The sequence below is a fragment of the Oreochromis niloticus genome, linkage group LG4 (genome assembly GCF_001858045.2).
Source record: "Oreochromis niloticus isolate F11D_XX linkage group LG4, O_niloticus_UMD_NMBU, whole genome shotgun sequence".
Taxonomy (NCBI): Eukaryota; Metazoa; Chordata; class Actinopteri; order Cichliformes; family Cichlidae; genus Oreochromis; species Oreochromis niloticus.
In genome coordinates, this window is record NC_031969.2 from 3256129 (window position 1) to 3277014 (window position 20886).

The following is a 20886-nucleotide window of genomic DNA, read 5'->3' on the forward strand; positions in this document are numbered from 1 at the left end:
TAATAGACCTCTCTGCACTGAATCACACTTGTTATTAATCTCTGTCTCTCTTCCACAGCATGTTTTTAATCCTGTCTTCCTTCTCTCACCCCAACCGGTCACAGCAGATGCCACCACCCCCCCCACCCCGAGCCTGGTTCTGTTGGAGGTTTCTTCCTGTTAAAAGGGAGTTTTTCCTTCCCACTGTCGCCAAAGTGCTTGCTCATAGTGTGTGATATGATTGTTGGGTTTTTCTCTGTAGTGTTATTGCAGGGTCTACCTTAGAATACAGCATAAGGCACCTTGAGGCAACTGTTGTTGTGATTTAGTGTTGTATAAATAAATAAAATTTATACACTTCATATATTGCTCCAGCTCATGTAAAACACAGAAACATACACCATCTCTGCTAATCTGGCAGCTACAGGAAGGTTCTTTGTGTTTTGCTACTACATTTAAAAAGCACATCACAGAGAGTTACGTTTCTCTTTAAAAACAACTAAACACCAAAATGGTTTAGAAGACATGCCGCTGAACCCTTTTTGTGTACTGTGACTGAATGACTAAAGCCCAGATATGCTTTCTAAAGCATGAATATTGGCAGCCACAGTCATTTGTGAACTTTTGGAATAACTTGAGTATCTCTCATCTTAAACGGTGGAAATAACAAGCATCCAAAAAAAGTGTCTGCAGTGAGTACAGGTGAAACTGTGCATCACTAATACATAGGTTAATGTTTTCAATCAATATTAGCTTAACCACGTTGTTTTTGGCTGTAACTGTAAGTTACTGTAGATGAAGATCAGAATATATGTTACCAGCAGCTAATGCAGAAAGAGTTGCTGTGTTTTTTCCTTCCACCGTATACTCTAAAGTTTATGGATCAATAGCATGCTGTCTGGTCCAGGCTCAAATTGAATCAGTGATTAATATCCACAGTTAGCCAGTCGGTTATATGATACTGCCAGCATTTTCTACTTCTGTCCCATGGAGTACCTCAACAGTGACGTTCCTGCTAGCTCTACTTGTTCTCACTAATGTCTGAGGAACTGATGGCTTGCAATGATAAAAAAAAAACTAAATAAATAAATAAATAATAACAATAACAATAATAATAATATATGGGATAGTGTGCTTGAAAATCAGGGAGCAGGGGTTTAATCTGTGTGAAAGGTGTTAACTGGACTTCTAAAAAAAAGCTTTCCTCTTTGTCCACTTTTTAAACAATTGAAGCAAAGACTTGATTAATTACAATAATCAAGTGATCATTAATAATAACCTACTACTTTGATCAAATCACTGGTTTTCACGCCGCAAAACTGAACGCTATCATCTAAAATGTGACAAATCTGAATTAATCAAATATCTTTTGAGCATTGGATCATTAATTGAACGCCCTGCGCTTTAGTAAAAATCTTTAAAAGATAATAGTAATTATTCATTTGATTAATTGATGGTGAAAATATAAAATAAATGTAACTGAACCAGTGGGTTTAAGATGAGGACCAAGTGAAAATATCTTGTGGATCCACGGTGCAGTGCTGAACATGTTTGGTTGATTTGGTTTGGTTGGTTTGAGATTAGGAGCTACTGTAAAGTCTAAACTCTGCTTTGACACCAGGTCAAAGAATTGTGCCAAATCAAATCTGCTAATATGCTGCAGAAACCTCTTTGCCAAAAGGTTTTTGGTGGTTAACTTTCTCCACAAACTCGCCCAGCTGATCTGCAGTTACCAATGTGCTGCCACTAGGTGTCAGCAAAGCGTTATGCTGTCCAACTATAGCGCACAAGGAGAAGTTGGCAATTTCACTGCCAGATATTTTCATATAATGACACATGTGGGAGAGAAAAGCAATAAGTAAAAAGTACTAACATAAAAATGTGCTTCAAGTTTATTGAGATCTCACCTTGTTCACAGTTTTCTACGGTTCCACACTGGCCCAAGAGTCCATCCAGCACCTGATGGACAGACGGAGAGAAGGGAACACCATCAGACAGTGGAAAATACCAGCAAACCATTTTAGGGAAATCCAAGACAATGTCATTCAATTAAAAAATGCTTTTGTTAGCACAAATTATTTGACAAACATATGTGTAGAGTAATATTAGACACTGATGTGCATTCACTTAAGTAAGATATTTCATCATTTATGTGTTTGTTGACAGGTCTGCAGGAAATATTCCAACATCCTGGACTTGACCTTATATCAAACCACCTAAAGAGTCAGCTCAGAAGCAAAAGACACAATAAATGAGGAATTACACCACTCAGCTGGTCAATCTTTGACAATGAAATGACTTTAATCAAGATAAATTTAGCAGAAAAAGACTGAGAGAGAAATAAAATGAGGCTGCTGGACAATCAGTTACAAATGTTAAACATGTAAATATAACCTCAGATCACACCAGTCATAATTGATGAGATTTAAAAGCAAACCCAAAACTCAGATCTTACTTTAGAATAAAATAAAATAAAATACAATGAAAATAAAATAAAAAGAGTCATCATGACTCCCCAACTCCACCCCAAAGACAGACATTCACATATTTACACAAACTTAAAGCTCTAAATTTACCAGGATAAATCTGGATTGTTTTATTTTTCCCCTTTGAAAATTTTCAACTTAATAATAATAATAATAATAATACATTTTATTTGAGGGCGCCTTTCAGAAACCCAAGGTCACCTTACAAAAAACACAATTAATAAAAGGAACAGTAGTCATAAAATACATAAAATAAGTTAAAATTACAAAACAGAGTGTGACAACAGATAAAATCAGCATTAAAGCGAATAAGCCAGTTTAAACAGATGTGTTTTGAGCTGTGTCTTAAATACGGAGAGGGAGTCTATATTTCTTAGTGCAGGGGGAAGAGAGTTCCAGAGCCGGGGAGCAGAGCGACTGAAAGCTCTGTTCCCATAGTAATAAGGTGTGAGGACGGAACAGTAAGATGAATAGCAGATGATGATCTGAGAGGGCGGGAAACAGTGGTGACATGGAGCAGGTCACACAAATATGAAGGAGCAGATTTATGGATACACTTGTATGTAAGAAGTAAGATTTTAAAATTTATCCTGGCTTCTATGGGCAACCAGTGAAGCTGCTGAAGAACTGGGGTAATATGAGCACTTAACGGAGTACGGGTTATGATCCGAGCTGCAGAATTTTGAAGAAGTTGGAGTTTATGAAGGGACCTTTTAGGGAGACCAAATAGGAGGGAATTACAGTAATCAATACGGGATGTAATAAGACTATGGACAAGGATGGCAGCAGCATGAGGGGTAAGGAAGGGACGGAGTCGGTTAATATTACGTAAATGGAAGTAAGCAGACCGGGTTGTGTAATTAATGTGAGACTGGAATGAAAGAGTATTATCAAGTATGACACCCAAACTCTTAACCTGGGGGGAGGGAAGGGTGGGAGAATTTTCAATGTAAATGGAAAAGCTGTGGGATTTGGTTAAGATAGATGGTGTACCAACAAGTAAAACTTCAGTTTTATTACTGTTAAGTTTGAGGAAATTGGAGGACTTAAATGTATTAACAGCAAACTATTCAACCCAACATATTTACTGAACTTTCATTATTTTACATTCATACATAGATGATGATGTCGTGAATGCCTGACCCCCAAAATCTTTTATTCTGACGTTAAATCATGTGCGCCTGTAAATTCTGGATGTTCATTAAGGTTTATTTAAAGCACGTTTCAGTCAGCTTTGCATTGAGACGTTGCCCTCACGTGGACAAAGGCAGAAGTCTGGCACACATATGCACATGCACACACGGAGCCACTCCCACAGCCGCTCGCTTGCCAGAAGAGGCAGACGGGTGTGCCACGCCTTCACAAAAACAATGAAAGTGCACAGAGCTACACACCAAATGTAGGGAACATGGTGATCCTTCCACATTCCATTCTTCTGTAGTCAGTCATGTTTGATGAATCAACAGATTTAAAGCCTAAAGGGGGAAGAAAGGTCTGTAGTTTTGTCCTAAAAGTGCCTTCTGCACTCTTCTTTCTATTCCATTTCTGTTGCATTATATTATTAAATTTTCTTTTTTTTTTTAAATCTTCCCCTCTCACCCCTGTGGGCAGTCTATCCTTCAAGCTAGGGTCTCTACCAGAGGCCTGGGAGCCTGAGGGTTCTGCACAGTATCTTAGCTGTTCCTAGGACTGCGCTCTTCTGCACAGAGATCTCGGATGTTGTTCCTGGGATCTCCAGGAGCCACTCGCCTAGCTCATCCTATTCATGTAGCATTCCAACAGCGCCCTAGTTTCGTCTGTTTCCCACCGACGCTGTCTTGCTCCAGTAGCCCAGTTCTCGTCAGGGTGTCCTGGTTCCTCAACACCTGATGCAGACGTTGTTAATCTGGGCATGTCTGAGGTAGGCTTGGTTAGCATGGGGGGAGTCTAGCCCAGGACTCTTACTTGATACAGACGCCCCAGTCGGGGCTCGAACCTACGTCTCCTGTTTCAATTTTTTTTCTCCCCCATTCACTTCAAACGTTTTTTTTTGTTTAGCTTTAGTTAACTCTAATAAACTTGGTTCCTAGTTTACCCTCATTATAGACCTGGGTTTTCTGTCTGGCACCTTTGCCCTGTGTTGAAGCGCCATTAACACACAAAACAATAACAAAATACAAAGATCACTTTTGTTTAAAATCCCTGCTCAATGCAGCCAAGCTGGCTTGTTTCACTTTTACCTGGGCAACAGTTTACACATATGTAAGCAAGGTATTTGTAATATGATGTGGCCATCTGAAGTCTCAGTCATAAAATTGGTACGTTATAATACTTAAAAAAAAAAAAAAAAAAGGGAAATGGGAACTAACCTCCCACTGCAGGTGAGGTGGAATGTTTCTGATCTGGAGTTTCCTGGTTCTGTGGAAGGAAGAAGAGGAGGATTTAAGGAAATATTAAAGCTTTGCAAACAGAAAGAAGCAATTAAAACCTTCAAGAGAATGAAATAATGCTTATGATGTTTAAAAAGGACGTGTGTGTGTGTGTGTGTGTGTGTGTGTGTGTGTGTGTGTGTGTGTGTGTGTGTGTGTGTGTGTGTGTAACTCAGAGATACAAGAGAGTGACAGGAAGAAGCAGCTACTGAATGAAGCCAGAGCGTGTCCTGAGTGACAAACAGGTGATGAAAGCAAGATAGCCTTTTGGTCCAACACTAAACCAAAACAGTGCACCAACCTTCTTTGCTATTATTAGTTCAGATGAAAAAGTTTATATTACTTAGAAACAAGCCCTGTGAGCTACAGATCTAAAGATGCACATTTGCTGTTCAAGCAGTGAACAGTTAGGTTTCTCTACAACAGACTGGTGACCTGTCCAGCGTGTACCCTGCCTCCTGCCCTGGGACTCCAGTGAACTATGATGATAGCCACTATCCACAAGTAGAGACAACTTGGAACAGTGGTAAACCTTCCCAGGAATAACAGGCCAGCCAAAATGATTCCAAGTCTGCATCAATGTCTCATGCACACATCAGTGGATGGAGTTTCACAATAAGTCAAACCAAGTATTTTGAAACTACTGCCAACGATATTTTACAACACTGGAAAATTATGCCAGGACAAGACAGCATTGGTAAAACTAAAGGAACACCATCTCCAGCGGTTAAAGCAAGTTTGCAGCTAACAAACATGGTAATTTCACTGAAATACTAATTACAATGAAGGTTTCCATTTTGCAACCGTTTAGTTTTTCATCAATGACTTAATACTGACTCTGTAAACTTAAAACTCACCTTTAACCCTACATGCTATTTTCAAAACAAAGCTTTTTGAATCGTCTCTATCTGAACATGTCAGACTCGAGCTAGCCAGTTGGCAAATTCTCTGCATTTCTCATATAGATCTGTCCTATATCACCTCGACATGTTGCCCATAAGGTGCTGATATTACTCTGCCATCTGTACTGCCATCTCTCTGAACTTAGATAACATGCTTGTTCTTGGCTAGCATGATGGATCCTGATTCTAGTGTGACTCGCAAAATATCTGTTTTTTTTCCCTTCTTGCTTAGATATATGTACTTCCTCAAATACATTATAACCCCATCCAACTGCCATAGGCAAACATTGGAGCTCTAGTTGCTGAAGAGTAGTAAACCAGGATCTTGCCACACCACCCACACACAACGAGAGAACCATAGTCCGACACATTTTTTCCCCCCTCTAATAAACCCATTTGTATCAGCTTTTTTAAATGTGTGAACAGATCTGGTTTTCCTGCCCACATCTCTTTTTTTAACCAGTTTACCAGTGGATAGATTTCCACAGGCATGAACCTTCCTCATTTTCATCCTTACTCCAGACTACCCTATCTGCTACATCTTTCACTTTTAATGAAGCCGTTTATATTGAAGAATCATGCTAGTGGCATCTTTTAATGTTAGCCAAATAAAATAACCATTCTAAATAACTTAAAAACCTTTAGCCAATCATTCTTCCATCTTTACCGTCTTTAAGAACCATGCACTCCACCCAACTGAGCATCAATAGCTTTAAATAGCCAACCCCCATACTAAACGCCAGCCTAACCCCCCAGGAGGCTGGAGCACAGATGAATAGTCTTTTGTACATATAGAATACCTGACATCCTCCATCCATACTCCATTCCCCCCACCTCACCAAAAAAGAAAGAAAACCCTTTTGATCCTCGATGAGTGCTTTTTGGACAGACCTGTCCAAATGTTACATGTTTAAATACCACCGACTACACCAAAGTTCAACTTTATCAACACATTAGCTCCTCATTATCCTTTCCGATGTCATTCCAACCCATCACCCCCGCAGACAAATATATCCCAACCCCCCATCAGGCCACGGTCACTGAACCTGTTTGACCTCTGGCGTCACCACCTGCCAACCAACAGCCTACACCATTGGCTGAAACCATGGCAACAAGTTAAGAATGGGCGGGAAAAGAAGATGGATGGGTGGGCGGATGGACAGCACAACAAAATGCTTCACATTTACTTATGTGCTACATTGCTCATCTGTTATCTTTTCAGTTTTAAGTATCACCTTTTTTACTTACATGTGGGTTTGCCTGCCTTTGACATATCTGTTCAGCTGCTTCACAAAATTAAGACGTTATTCTCTATAATATATGTTTTGTCATTAGACATAGGAGTGTCAAGTGTCAAACTGCACAGCTTAAAATAAACATAAATTAACGAAAAAAGAAAGAAATCTGCTTTGAGACGTTCACCCCCGGGTCCGCGTTGATACGCAAAGATGGAAACCCATTGTCAATGCAGCTTGAAAATGCCCAAGGTTGAATATAAAAACTGAAGGTGATGAGGTTCCCTCAGCTGTGAAGGCATTAAATCCATGCTCTGCTCTAGTCCCCAGCAGGACAATGGAGCAAAGAGAAAGAGAAGAAGAAAGGAAAGAAGCCAAAAGAATGAAAAGTGAGGTCCTCAAGGAGGTGGTGGAGGAGAGGAGAGAGGAAAAAGTCTTTGCTCTAGGAGGGGGAGTCAAAGGCCGAGGGTCAGAGCTCTTCAGATTAGCCTCCAATACCACAGTGAGGCAGGTCTGTGGGTGTAAACGTGACGTCCTAAACTTTCACAGCAAAAAGTACAACAGGAACTCAATAACGATCCCGTTCTTGGATCCTTCTATGTCCCCCAAATGTCATCATGTCCACCATCAAGGCAGCTATACACAAAATAGTTCCAACGCCTGTTCAGAGCTTCACTAATGATGTGAGAAGTATGCTGCTGGTTACAAGGCTACAAAGGGGAAACAAGTCGTCACAAAAGTACCTTTACTGCTGCTTTACTCACTAAATAGATTGGGACCTTTCTGAACTCTTAACTGGGCATACTGCTAATAGATCGTTACAGTCAGCTGATCAGATACTTCTGGTACCATGAAGCAGACGACAGCAGAGGAGACCGGGCCTTCTCCCTCTTCAATCTAGGACCTCACCAACATTTCACATCTCCAAAACCACTTGAAGACACATCTTTAGTCTCTGATGTATACATGTAGTATTTCTAGCATTACACTCACTAGTTCATGAGACACATGAAAACATCAGTGTTTTAAGAGGAAAACGTTACTTAAACAAAAATGCATTTTTGTAATAATTCAGTCTACTTTTAGTTTGTTTTGCTTACGGAGACTCTCGTGCCATAACGAAACCATGAGTTAACCACGAATAAATTTAATGGTTGTTTCACTCTCTATGAATAAGGCAAAGCATTTCCTGTTAACATCAGAAATCATCCAATTGGTTTTAGTTATGCTTAATGCACAAAGTTTTAGAGAAGCTGTGTGTAATGGCACTGCAAGCAGCAGTGTTTCTTTTAATTTCATTTCTGAAATAAAGAGAGGCTCAGAGCTGAAAAATCAATGAAAACTGTCCCCAGCAGTCGAGTAGCACAAAACGCACATACATGTAATAACACACACAATCTAACATGGCAGCATTCAAAGCCACAAAGTGTAAAGTCACCCACAGTCAGGGCTGTGATGTGTGGATGCATGTGTTTTACAGTGCTTTACTGCTCCCAGTGGGACTTTTCAGTGACACAAAAAACATGTTTGACAGGTTTCACTGCCATCTCTTCCAGCAGAACAAATAAAACCCAGATGACATGCGCTACTATTTTTATTTACTGAATAAACATTTATATTAATGAGACATATTTGGAGAGTCTTAGGTGTAAAGAGAAAGGATACATGGTCAAAGACAGAAGATTTTCAGCATGTGGCGTTCAGAATGGTTTCTTGTCAGATCAAATCAAACACAGTTTGGTTAAAGTCTGCAGATAACAAACCTTAAAATATTAAGATGATGCAGCTGGATTGACCTCAGTCAAACAAATACTCCCAGTAATGGGAAAACAACATGCATACAAATGGTGCCACAAGTGCTCATCAATACATCTCAAAGTTTTTTTATCTGCACTTTTATTATTGAGCATTAACTGCTTTCTGCAGAGTCTCAAGTGACCTCACCTACAATCACTCTACTAAACCACAGTGACAAATGAGCCGAACAGGCTCAATAAACAAATCGAAAGACGCGAGTGTGGCTTAAAGAAGCTTCTAGGAAAATTATGATTGTTTAAAATAAAACAGCTAAATTATAAAAACTGGAACATCTTTGCACTTTATTTAGCCAATAACAACACTCACGGCTTTGTTTTTACCTTTCATTATTAGCGACCACGGTGGCTAACTTTCACAGAACTAAACATTTATTTTTTTGTGTCTAAACAAGCGTGACTCTTTTTCCAGAGAGAGATATGCTGTAATTAAGCTAACTAGCTCTAGCCTTATTGCACAAAATAAATCTCTTTATCCTACTCTCCCCTTGGAAAATAAAAATATGTGACTGAATTAATTTCTTTGGCTAGGTGTGCAACTACTGATTGGCAAAGCCCATGAACACAATTTGAAACCATTGTGTAGAGAGAAGCCATTACCTGCTTCCATTACAAAACCCTTACAACACTCAAATATCCCCTAGCAAGAAGCAAAGCTGGTTGCTGGCACAAGAGCACAGAAGTGCAGGGGGTTAATATTTTATAAGAGCTATCTGGCCGGCTTAAAATTGCAGATGAATATTTTATTGCTAACGGTGAAGAGTGAGAGGATGATGGCAACCAAACACCATGGCCCAATCTGCCCAACAACTTTGTCACCGGCCAAAGACCCATCATCCAGTCCCACCTGTACATCCGTCAGTTAGATGGACACCATCCTTTCTCTGCCCGGTTACCCTTCAAAGACAGTGTTCCTCAAAGCGCTGAGGTTAAATAGACACAGAATGACCATCGATGGTCAGGTGAGATAAAGAAACGCTTTTCTGGTCCGCTACAGGTGGATCGGCGTTTGAATTTAAAAATCTGGTTCATCATAAATTCCTTTAACCACAATAACTTCACAGACTGCAATGAGAAAACCGTCACAGTGGGCTATTTTCACTCTTTATTAAGCAAACAAGTGGTGCCTCCTTATGAACAGCCTACATATTTTTCCAGAACTTTTCGAGCAATATGCCAAAGCCAGTAGAATGAAAGTCTGCTCTCCGGGAAATCTCATTTGCCTCACTGTGGGTGTGGAAAACCAGGCCCAGGTGTGTCTCATCCTTTTCTTCCATACGTATTCCCACTCCTTTCTACATCTCTGTATGGTTTCTCCTTCCTCCATGCCCTGGAGTTTTCCCCTTACAGCCTTTCCCCTGGAGTGGCTGGAGTGACAGTTTCAGTAGAAGTAACTTGAGATGCATGAGAGCTTTAAATAGACAGCACAAACCGGAGGAGGAAGGAGGAAACTGAGCAAGAGGTGGTGGGAATAGGGGTGAGGGAGGAAAAGAATGGGTGGGTGGTGCAATGTAAGGAGAATAAAGCCGTAGCCTGTCCGTGCTAGATAGAAGAGACAAGTGAAGCACATCAGTCAATGGAAAGGATCGTCACCTACCAGCTGGAAACATGTGTTAATGCACAGGTGTGGAAAAGAACTGTTAAAGAAAAGGAGGGAACATTTCCTAAAGAGTAAATCCACGTGGAATTACAGAAGGCAGAAAACCGCATGCTCTCAATGGGTTCATGATGTCTGGCAATTTAACTGTGTGTAAACAAAAGGTTAGTTACTGATTTTGTTGTCCAAATAAGCAAACCCACGATTAGTAACACTCCCCATCTTCAGCATATTTGGAAGCTGATTCCAGTCTGAGCCAGTCTGTTACATCTGTGAACTTCTCTTCCTGTAAAATACCAATTCAGCATTTTTTTTCTAAAAAATAAAAAACAAACAATATTGTGCAAAATTAAACACAGACCTGGAGAAAGAGGGAAACAGTCAGGGAGAGGGTTGTCCTGTCATTACTGTCACCATTTCTCGATTTGCCTGGATTTATAGGGGAAAGGCTGTTTCCCTCACCGACAGCACTCTCATTGGTCCATCAACACCTAATTCCACAACTTAAATATAAGTCCAGCACAAGCTTTGTGGAGGAAGCTGGCAGTTCAACAGCTACATGCGAAGGCACTAAGGTACACAACATGTGTGTTACTCATAAATATCCCCGACTTATAATAACAGAGTTATTAACTTGGGTTAATTAATATGCAAAAAATAATAATAATACCATTTATTTCCTACTTTTATTTCTTTATTCTGTTTTACATTTTTCACATACTCATGGGACAAGAACAGAATAAAAGAGAAAAAACTGAAAAACAGTTGCTGATTCACTGTCTGTGAGAACTTTGAATTTAACGTGGCTGTAATGTTGGCGAGAGAGGCCTCAGTTTGGGAATTCCTTTAGGTTAAAGGGGGGGAGGGTGTAGCAGTAGGCTACGGGTCAAAGTTCAGGCTCTGTTCGCCACTGTGACCCCGCCCGCTGCTCGTGCGGTAGGTCTCCATTTTGGAGAGGCGAGGGTCTCCATTTTGAGAAGTTGGAATTGCGCCTCGCTGTTTAGGTGGGCCGTTTGTATTTTAGGTTTACAGGCACAGCTTCCACCTCAGGGTTACGCCTGTGACATTGTTACCGTGGAAAAACTTACCAGATCAGACTTTTTTAATTATTTGACATTCAACGTGTGCCGCTTATAAAGGCCTGATTCAGCCTCTGTGAAAACCAGTAAACCCGTTACGCTTAAAATAATCCCTGCGTTTAACATTCGTCTAAATTTGTATTTAAAATAATAATATTAATAATAATCATCATATGAGCTATTGGTGTTTCAGCACCTTCACCAGCTCTCCCCTCTGCGCCTCCGCCCCTCCTCCTCTTCTCGCCATTTTGTGTTCCTATAGCCGTGTCATGTAACCATTACACCAGGCGGAGGAACTGCGGCCCCACGGCAAAGCAGTGGAGTTAACCTATAGTAGGAAATGCAGTCTGCGCAGTGATACGAGCGGGATCAGGGAGTGATCCTCGCGTGTTACACTGTTGCACAGTTTATCAGAAAGCGGTGACCTATTGATAAACGGGAGACGAGGCCGGTGACTGAGGTGCTCCTTATGTTCAGATTGTAAGGTCACATGTTTGTGCTCCATTCCTGCTGATTGTAATAAAGTCTCCACGGATAACCCGCGACGTGGAGACAAAACACACTTGGCGTTGTTGTCGAGTTAGAGAGCTTTACGGTCCGCTCTAAAATGGTATCCAGCATAAACACAGGTGTTATAAACACAGGTGTTATAAAGCCAGGTTTGCGGCTTCAATAGAAAAGCATATTCCTTCCTTGTATGTCCCCCTCTCCCTCACACACACACACACACACACAATACTATAGACTGCATACATGTGAGAGCCAGTCATCGGCCATGTTGACCAGGCAACGCCCATTTACTACAATGAATGTGCAGTCACATGACAGTGGAGAGCACATACAGCACATGAGAGGAGGAGGGCGAGGAGCCCACATACGCCATTACATGAACATGGGATCATGCGGGCGATGCGTTGGGTTGTGGGCTTCTTCATAAGAGATGTTTTATCTCACAGCTACCACCATAACAGTTGATTCATAGTCCTGTTATAAGCTTTACAGTTGAGTAATATTTCAAACACGGCTGTGGTGTTCCCAACAACAAGAGAGTACAATTCACCCCTTTAACTGTCACACATCCCTCCGCGAGCGCGCCTTACTCTCAGTCTCCGCATACTGTCAGAGATAACTCCGCCACGAAATGTTTACGGGAACTAATATGCAGACCAGGAGTGCGTGCGGGACTGATCTCGTCTTAATCACCTGAACAAATGAATTCACTGTGAGCGCGCGCGAACGCTGCTTCCCCTCCACGCGCAGCCTGTGTAGTGGGGTGACATGAACGCGCATGTCCATTCATAAAGTGCTTAAAAACTACTCTGAAGTTACTCCAGCGGCGCGAGGGAGGAGGGGGCTAACAGCCTTCGAGTGTGTGCCACGAGTGCTCGCGGCTGATATAGCAGACACGTTTGGGGGGTTGTTGTGCGGGTTTGTGTGGCCGCGAGGGGGGAACGAAAAGTGTCGGCTTCTGTTTGCTTTTTGCAACCGACAGCAACGATTAAACTCCACGCCGAGTAAAGGTTATAGAGGGGTTTTTAAAAGGTCCTGAATGGACGCTTCGAGTTTAACACTTCAAAGAACGAGCCGCTGTATGACCGCATCTCTACCTTTTTTTGTTTGTTTTTTCGTAGCTCAACCGACAAAGCTGTGATGCGGCAGAAAACAGATTAATGTCACGTAGAGCCACGTTCTCGGGTTTAATTTGAACACATAAGGAAAAACTCTGACTGTCTCTCAATAAAATGACAATATTAAATTACTGTAACATGGCGAGTGTTTTCTCTGTTACTGTAGGGTCTTTACTTTACAATATAAAGCGCCTTGAGGTGACTGTAGTTGTGATATATGAGTGAAATGGAATAGAACTCAATTGAGAACCGCCATGTTAACTTGTCAGGCCTCATAACATGTATTTTAATGACAGGAGACGGTCGGGAAAATATTGAAAGATTTGAACAGTAGTTCTTGGACTACTTAAAGACATTTAACTCCAACAAAAATCTTGGTTAAAGAATCAAGAAGAATATTACCATCTAAATCCAATTACTACATTTTTCTGATTTTTTTTGTAGCTTTATTTCTTGAAAAAAAAAAAAAATAACAGGGAAATATTTTTACTGTGAAATGTTTCCAGTTACTTTACGTTTTATAACAAATGTGATGCAAAACAGTCAGAAGGAAAAAAGGAATAATCAAGATTCCCCGCAGAGAAGTGAACAAAATGAGAGAAAGGGCCTGCCTATTTTTCACCTGCAAACAGCAAACAAACAGTTTTAATGTCACTCACAAACTGGTTTTAGGAACGGGGTTTTTTTGGTTCATGTTGGATTCCCTCACCTGTACAAAATAAACAATATGAGCTGATAATGTACCATAGAAAGCCAAGTTTACATTATTTTAAAGGACAAAGTTGAAATGTCTAAAACTAGGGCACACTTCTGTCAACCAGGGATAACAAATACCAAAATCTACTATTAGAATTTAAGGATTAACTTTGCTCTTTACATATTTATTTTAAACTTGTCAAATGTGAACAATTGATTTATGATTAAAAAAAAAAGAGAGAAATATTTAAGGTGGAATTTCAGGGAAAGCTGAAAATGGGACGCATGAATCTGAAGCAAAGAAATTAAATACTTTGAGGAAAAATTGTGTTATAATCTTTCAGAAGAGTAAATCTTAGTACTTCATAAACAGACAGATTCTTTCTTCATAATATGTCTCTCAACAAAAATACAGAGTCCAGCCTATTCATCCTGTCACGGTCAGCAGGGAACTAAAGAAAAATGCCATCAACTTATTTTTAACATAGCAGCTTTCTATACTGTGGAAACATACAGTCAGAAATTGTGCAGAAAAAAATAAGTGAAAGCGACACATGATTGTTTGATTTGTTACATTGGTTTAATGTTCAGCTGTGAAGGTAAAGCACCGTCGCGCGAAAGCTTCAGGATTCAGTTTTTTTCAACAGCATTAATCTTCTGTTATAATGAAACGAGAGTGCGTCTGTGCATTTAGGAACTTCAACAAGCTTCCAGATTTTACTCTCTCAACAGACTTTTATCGAGTCATTTGTGCAACTGTGTCTGGTTAAGAACACAGAGTTTTTTCTTACTGTTCATTAAAGAATATTTGTCAGGACAATAATTCTGGTCCAGAACTGGAAGACTTCAAACACATAAAACACAAACACTCCAGCTATTCGTTCCTTAAAGGCAACACAGCCATCATATGTTAGAAAACTGACTCTTCTTATGTTAATATTTTAGAGAGAGAGAAACAACAAGTTACCAAGTTTTGCATTTTTGTAAGGATTTATTTCGTGGACAGCAAACAGTGGACGAGGGCCCAGCTTCTGCCTCTCCCCGCTTCAAAAACAAAATGGGGGAGAAGGAATAAGAAGGGAGGGGAGTTCCTGCTTTGTCTTGAGAGAGAGAGAGAGAGAGAGTGATGTCAGCCTCTGCTTTGTTTTGAATCTGTGAGGAACAGGGTGGGGCCAAGAGTAGCCTATAGAAAAGCAGCAAGAAAAGGGGCCTGTCTGCTCACCACCCACACACCCACAATTTTATATATATATATATATATATATATACATATATATATATATGTGTGTGTGTGTACACACACACACACACACACACACACCAACTACACACTTCTCCTGCCTCACCACCTTGGATTTCATTCCTTTAGTTTCCAGCTTTGAACAGCAGAGGGCCGAGTGAGTCACCGAGCTCCTCATTGCTCTGCTGTTCAGACCTCAGTGAAACAAGTTTTTATAGCATAGCCAGCAAAACACTGACAACGTGGAGTTAAGTTCATATTGAGATGAGAATTTTAGGTCTGTGCTCACTCCAATGAGCAGTTCAGGGAGAAAAAAGGAGAAAACTAATCAAGAATATCAATATAAATATATTACAACTGCAAACTGTACTGCAATAAACATAGTAATGACAAAACACATCATTATCATACTTTCACAGGAATAAAATCCCTGGTTTTGCATCCCCACACTGTTGCACCATGCAGCATGGCCCACCCAAACGTGACTGTGGTGCTCAGCAGATTAGGAGTAAGTTGTGTCTGACAAACATGACAACAATAAAAGTTCAGAGTGCAAACAAATCTTTCAAACTGTTTTCCCACAACATCCAAGCTCAGTCCTCAGACTCAACTTTATTTTTTATACTGGTAATGAGACAGATAATTAACAACATTTTACATGTACTGAATTTAAATATTTAAATGTTACCAAAGCTTTCAATTGAACTCCCTTGTTGTTTTAATAATAATAATTATTATTATTATTATCATTATTATTATTATCATTATTATTATTATTATTACTATTATTATTATTATTATTACTATTATTATTATTATTATTATTATTATTTTATTATTATCATTATTATTATCATTATTATTATAACAAATAATAACTCATAACAACATTATAATAAATATCATTTAAAAAACAGTTATTTTGTTTAGAATTTTTGTTTTTGCTTTTATCACAATTTAAGTCAAGTAAAGTTTGATCTAAAAATAAAAGAAAAACTCCTCACCCAGTTTTAACAAAATGACCTCTCCCTTTGTGTGCAAATATTATCCAGACTCAGATGTATAATTAAGTTTCTCGTGTACAAACTAAGTCATGCTTCATAAATCCAGGTGTAGAACAGTAAGCTGTAAACCGAACTTCAGCGAGTACGGTGGGGAAAAAGGAAAATTTCCTGCACACACAATGTTTTGCAGAGTGATACCTAATCGTCACCATGAAACACTTTTTAAAATATTTTTGTGAGACACGAGGGGAGCTTTCATTCCAACTTTATTTAAACCACTTGTCTTCACGTTGTATTTCATATAAACCTTATTTGGTAGCAAACAGCTACATCAGATTTAAGTGAATGAAAAGAATTAGTAAAAATACAAATTCATGTTGCAAATGTAACAAAAACCAGCTGCATTAATAGGGCAGTGTACTCAAAAATAAAATAAAAAAATAACTAAGATTTTTAAAACAATTTTAAAATGAATAAATATGCAGGAAAATACTAATTAAATAACTAACACAAATTAGAAAAGGCATAAACATCTTCTATACCATTATCACCGCTTTCTTTCATTTAAAAAATAATTTTAAGAGGGAAAAAAAAAAATCTCCTCCAAAAATGGTAATTTCAAAATGAAAGCCAGTCCAGTCAAGAACAAAGACATGAAGATGGTAAACATTCATCATCAGAATACTCTAAAGTTCATGGCAGGAGTCTGGGCAGTGGCTGTCGTTACATCAACTGGTGCTCACTTAGTCTGAGTCTGCCGGCCGTTTCTCTGCTAACTCATTACCAACACCATGAAGATCATCTCTCTCATACACCTCGTCTGAGACTCATTCCCTAAGCTTCACCATCACATGCTGCTGAAATGCAGAGCCAATAAATACGCTCTCGTAGTGGCCATGCACATGGCAACTCTCCATCACCCTGACAGAGGAACTGAGGCCTGCTTGATTTAGTTTCAGAATAACAGACTACACTGTTAGGACGACTCTGACCTGTGCAAACCCCTCAAACTGTCACAGTATCTTCTCGAAGGTTCTCACCCAACATCACAGCATACAACCGTGGCACCTCCTTCCACATACACACATGCCTCGGCATCACGTGAGCTAGTGCAGTGGATGTGATATGGCACACCCCCAGACTTGCACACACCCACTTCAGTGAAGGGAGGAGGGAGAGTGGCATAGCACACTTTTATTGCTGGGGGAGGGGTTTCCTCTTTCTTTCTCTCTCAGCCCTTCTCCTTCTTCCCTCTGCAGCTCATGTCTGCGCGAGTGTGCGTATGCATGTGCACAGCCACACCGCATGCCTGTGTGTCAGACATGTGACCAGCAGGCATAGCTTCTATTTTAACTCTGAGAACGGCAGATTAAAAGGAGAAAGGAGAGGAAAGTTGACAGAAAGCAATCAAAATCTATAATGTGGCTCAGGAAAAAGCTTTATGTATTTCAGTTCATTTAACCTTCATTCGGAGGCAAAGCATTTAAAACTGAAGTAACATTTATACACAAGTTCCCACAAAGTGATGTCCAGAAACCCTCAGGGTTAAAAGTTCACCCAGATTTATGTGTCCACAGCAGGGCTCAAGCCACAGGATGATTCGATAAATCACAGCGTTGACACATCAAAAGCGTGATGATCACAAATCCCCACCGTCATCCTTTGGACAATGAAGCCTGGACTACTACTTCAAAATCTCTGCCCACTTCCCCTAACTGTCAGCCACGAGTTGCTGCTGCAGTTTAGAGCAATACTGCAGAAAACACTAGTGGATTTGACCAAATGTTGGCTTCTCTGAGTTCCTAAACCTACAGAAGTACCAGCTTCTCTTGCAGGGACAGTTTTGGAGGACCTTTGGAACCACGTCTGTGGAAAGTTGAGTACTGGCTGAGCTGAGTACTACAGTTTAGTTATATGATAAATAGCAGTACAAGTAGTCATTCAGGCTGTATCCAGAAGGATTCTCCCACAGCAAGTAAAACACATCTGGTTCCCAGGATGGTTCCCAGTACTCCCAAACAGAACTAAACAAAGGATGCAGGACAGTGAAATCCCTGGTTGAGACTAATAATTCGTCAATAAGCCTTTACTTCGATTAATAAGAGTTTCAAAGTATCTCGGCTCTTCATTCCACTATTTATTAACATTTAGCATGATAAATACAAATACATGAACCGTGTCTTGGTCTCTTATCAGTCTCCAAGACTGATATTCAGACGTTAAACTGTTTGGCCAATCGCAGCTGTGATAGTGATATTTTACTCCTTTTGCAGCCATTTATTCCTGTTTATGGCAGGGACAAATGTCATAGTAACAGTGTGTCAAACACAAAAGGTTTTCAGCTTTCCATCATGTCTTTAACCATTCATTTATGCACATTATTGGCCAAAATATTGGTTAGTGTCATCCCATTTGTTGATATTAGTCAACAAAAAAGTTTTGGTACAGAATTTCTGCACTGATACTGATTGGTGGATACCTAGGATAAATGTATATGTCGTAAACCTTGACACAGAATCACAATTTACACACACACACACACACACACACACACACACACACAAAAAAAAAAAACAATCCTTCTCCCAAGGACAATGGCTTTTGCTTTTGCTTACTCTTTATTCCTTTCACTCCGAATGTGATGAACCTAGCACTCATGCAGATTCTCAGCAGTGGAAACTCAAGTCACAGACAGTCAGACATAGTGAAGCCATGTTGGACAGAGTCAGTGGGTCACATTAAAAGAAAGAAAGGTTGCTAGTTTAGCTCAGTGGGTGACCATATGTCGTATTGATAGACAGAGTAGGCCCAGGTTCGAGTCCCACACACCCCTTTGCTGCACATCTCCCGCCCCCCCTCTGTTTTCCTGTCTATCCACACTGTCTCTATCCAATAAAGGCTAAAATGCAAAAAAAAAAAAAAAAAAAAACCTTTAGAAAAACCAAAACACTCAGAAATTTAAAAACCATCATTCTGAGTCTAAATATAGAGCATGCAGCCCGTCAACGTATTTTGCTGATCAAAGGTAAAAGACTTGCCTGCAACGCATTTATGTGGCACAAACATTCATCCAAAGAGAGCATTTCAACAACTTTTGCAAATTATGCTCAATTTCACACAGAAGTTAATCAAGTGAGAAAGCAGAAAGAGTGAAACTCTTTAACATCTTACAACATTCCAGGAATCACATGGTCCCTGACAAGCAAACACTTAAGTGACAGTGGAGAGGAAGAACGCCCTTTTAACAGGAAAAGGCCCCTCTCAGAACGAGGCACAGGTAAGGACACCCACTTACTGCGGCTGGTTGGTGGCAAGAGGAAATACAAGAAAGTGGCGTGCAGAAAAAACACTTTCAAATTAATGTTCAATTTTAAAAAGTTAAGAATCCTTAAATTAGTTACAGCCGAAGGGGGAGACTAATGGGAGCTCAATGCTTCAGTGGGGCTCAGTGGGTGAGCAGGCAACTATACTGCACATGGCTAGAGTGGTTCAAGTACAACCTGTGGCCCTTTGCTGCCTGTATTCCACATCTTCACTGCTCTACTATCAAATAAAGGCCAAAATGTCTAAAGAATCGTTTAAAAAGAAGAAGAAGGAGAAAAAAAAACAGAGCAGACCACACATTAAGTTTAGTCTTCTATCAAAGGTTGAAAAAAAAAAATAGAAAACCCAAAATCACATAATTCCTGAATTATGGAACTCACGAGTTCCATTATGGAAAAGTGGTGTAAATGTTCTGATTGGTTCCCCCACCGCCACCACCAAGGGAAATCCCATCACTACAAGACACTGAGAAGTGTTTAACACTTAGCAACAATCTTATTAAATGCATGTATTTGTCCCAAGTCCTCTGATTATTAATCAGTAGATCTTCTTCAATTTCCTGACATTTTAAATTTTCATTTTAATATTTAGACACTGAATTTTACGAGGGTCTGCAGACACAAGACTCTAAACTACTCACTCTCATGTGTGTTCTTACAGATATTTATTAAATAGGCAAGGCCCATTTTACATAATCAGATTATTTGACATGCTGCTACTAGTACTACTAGCCCTTGAAAACAGCTGTGAAATGACCTCTTACTGACAACACTGCTCAGCTGCATTATGGGAATTGCAGGATCTAACAGATGTATTGCTTAAATTATGAATTGTGGAAGGTGTGATACTTCAAAACAATTTAAAAATCCGCCATTTAATTGATTGTTTTATATCATTAGCATGTTTGGTTTTTTTTAAATTTGTTTCTACATCACTATTTTGCTTTCCAAAACACTTTGAGTGGCTGCAAACTTTTCTAGACAAATTAGACCAAAATTAAATGAAATTAAACCCTTTCAGCTTGAGCAGAGTTCCAATTAAAACACACCAGGTCTAATTTACTTTCAGTCTTTCTAATACAATTTTTTGCAGCACATAGGAAAAGATATCATATCATACAAAATAGTACCGGTATACATTTTTTCATGATATAAAAGTGTGATAGTGATATCGCTGCTATAGCAACACCGTGCTTTTATGCTCCCTAATGCAGATCAGCAAGAAAAGCCTGGGCATGTCTGAAAGCTTCATGTCAGCCACCGATGACGATTTAGTACCTAAAAGGAAGCTACTTCAAACACCTCCCAGGAAGCACTGCATTTTGCAAAATGTGTAGGAAAACTGATCCTAAAGATTGAAGCAACAAGCACGTTTCACCAGAGGCAGAAACACATTAAGGTACAACCCGGCTACAAAGGAGGAGATGCTAGTAGGTGGTGATGTACGACCCAAATGTAAACAAATGACTCCACCGAGCGCTGCTGGAGCAATTGC

At 39.8% G+C, this 20886-nt stretch overlaps 1 protein-coding gene across 1 annotated transcript in view; it reads right to left on the reverse strand.

The window, feature by feature from the left end:
• Positions 1-20886, reverse strand: part of igf2bp1 (insulin-like growth factor 2 mRNA binding protein 1) — a 45664-nt gene that overhangs the window by 11052 nt on the left and 13726 nt on the right. Inside the window, 2 exon segments of the mRNA XM_003446386.5 lie at positions 1887-1938; positions 4814-4862. Coding sequence (XP_003446434.3) covers positions 1887-1938; positions 4814-4862 — 101 coding nt within the window.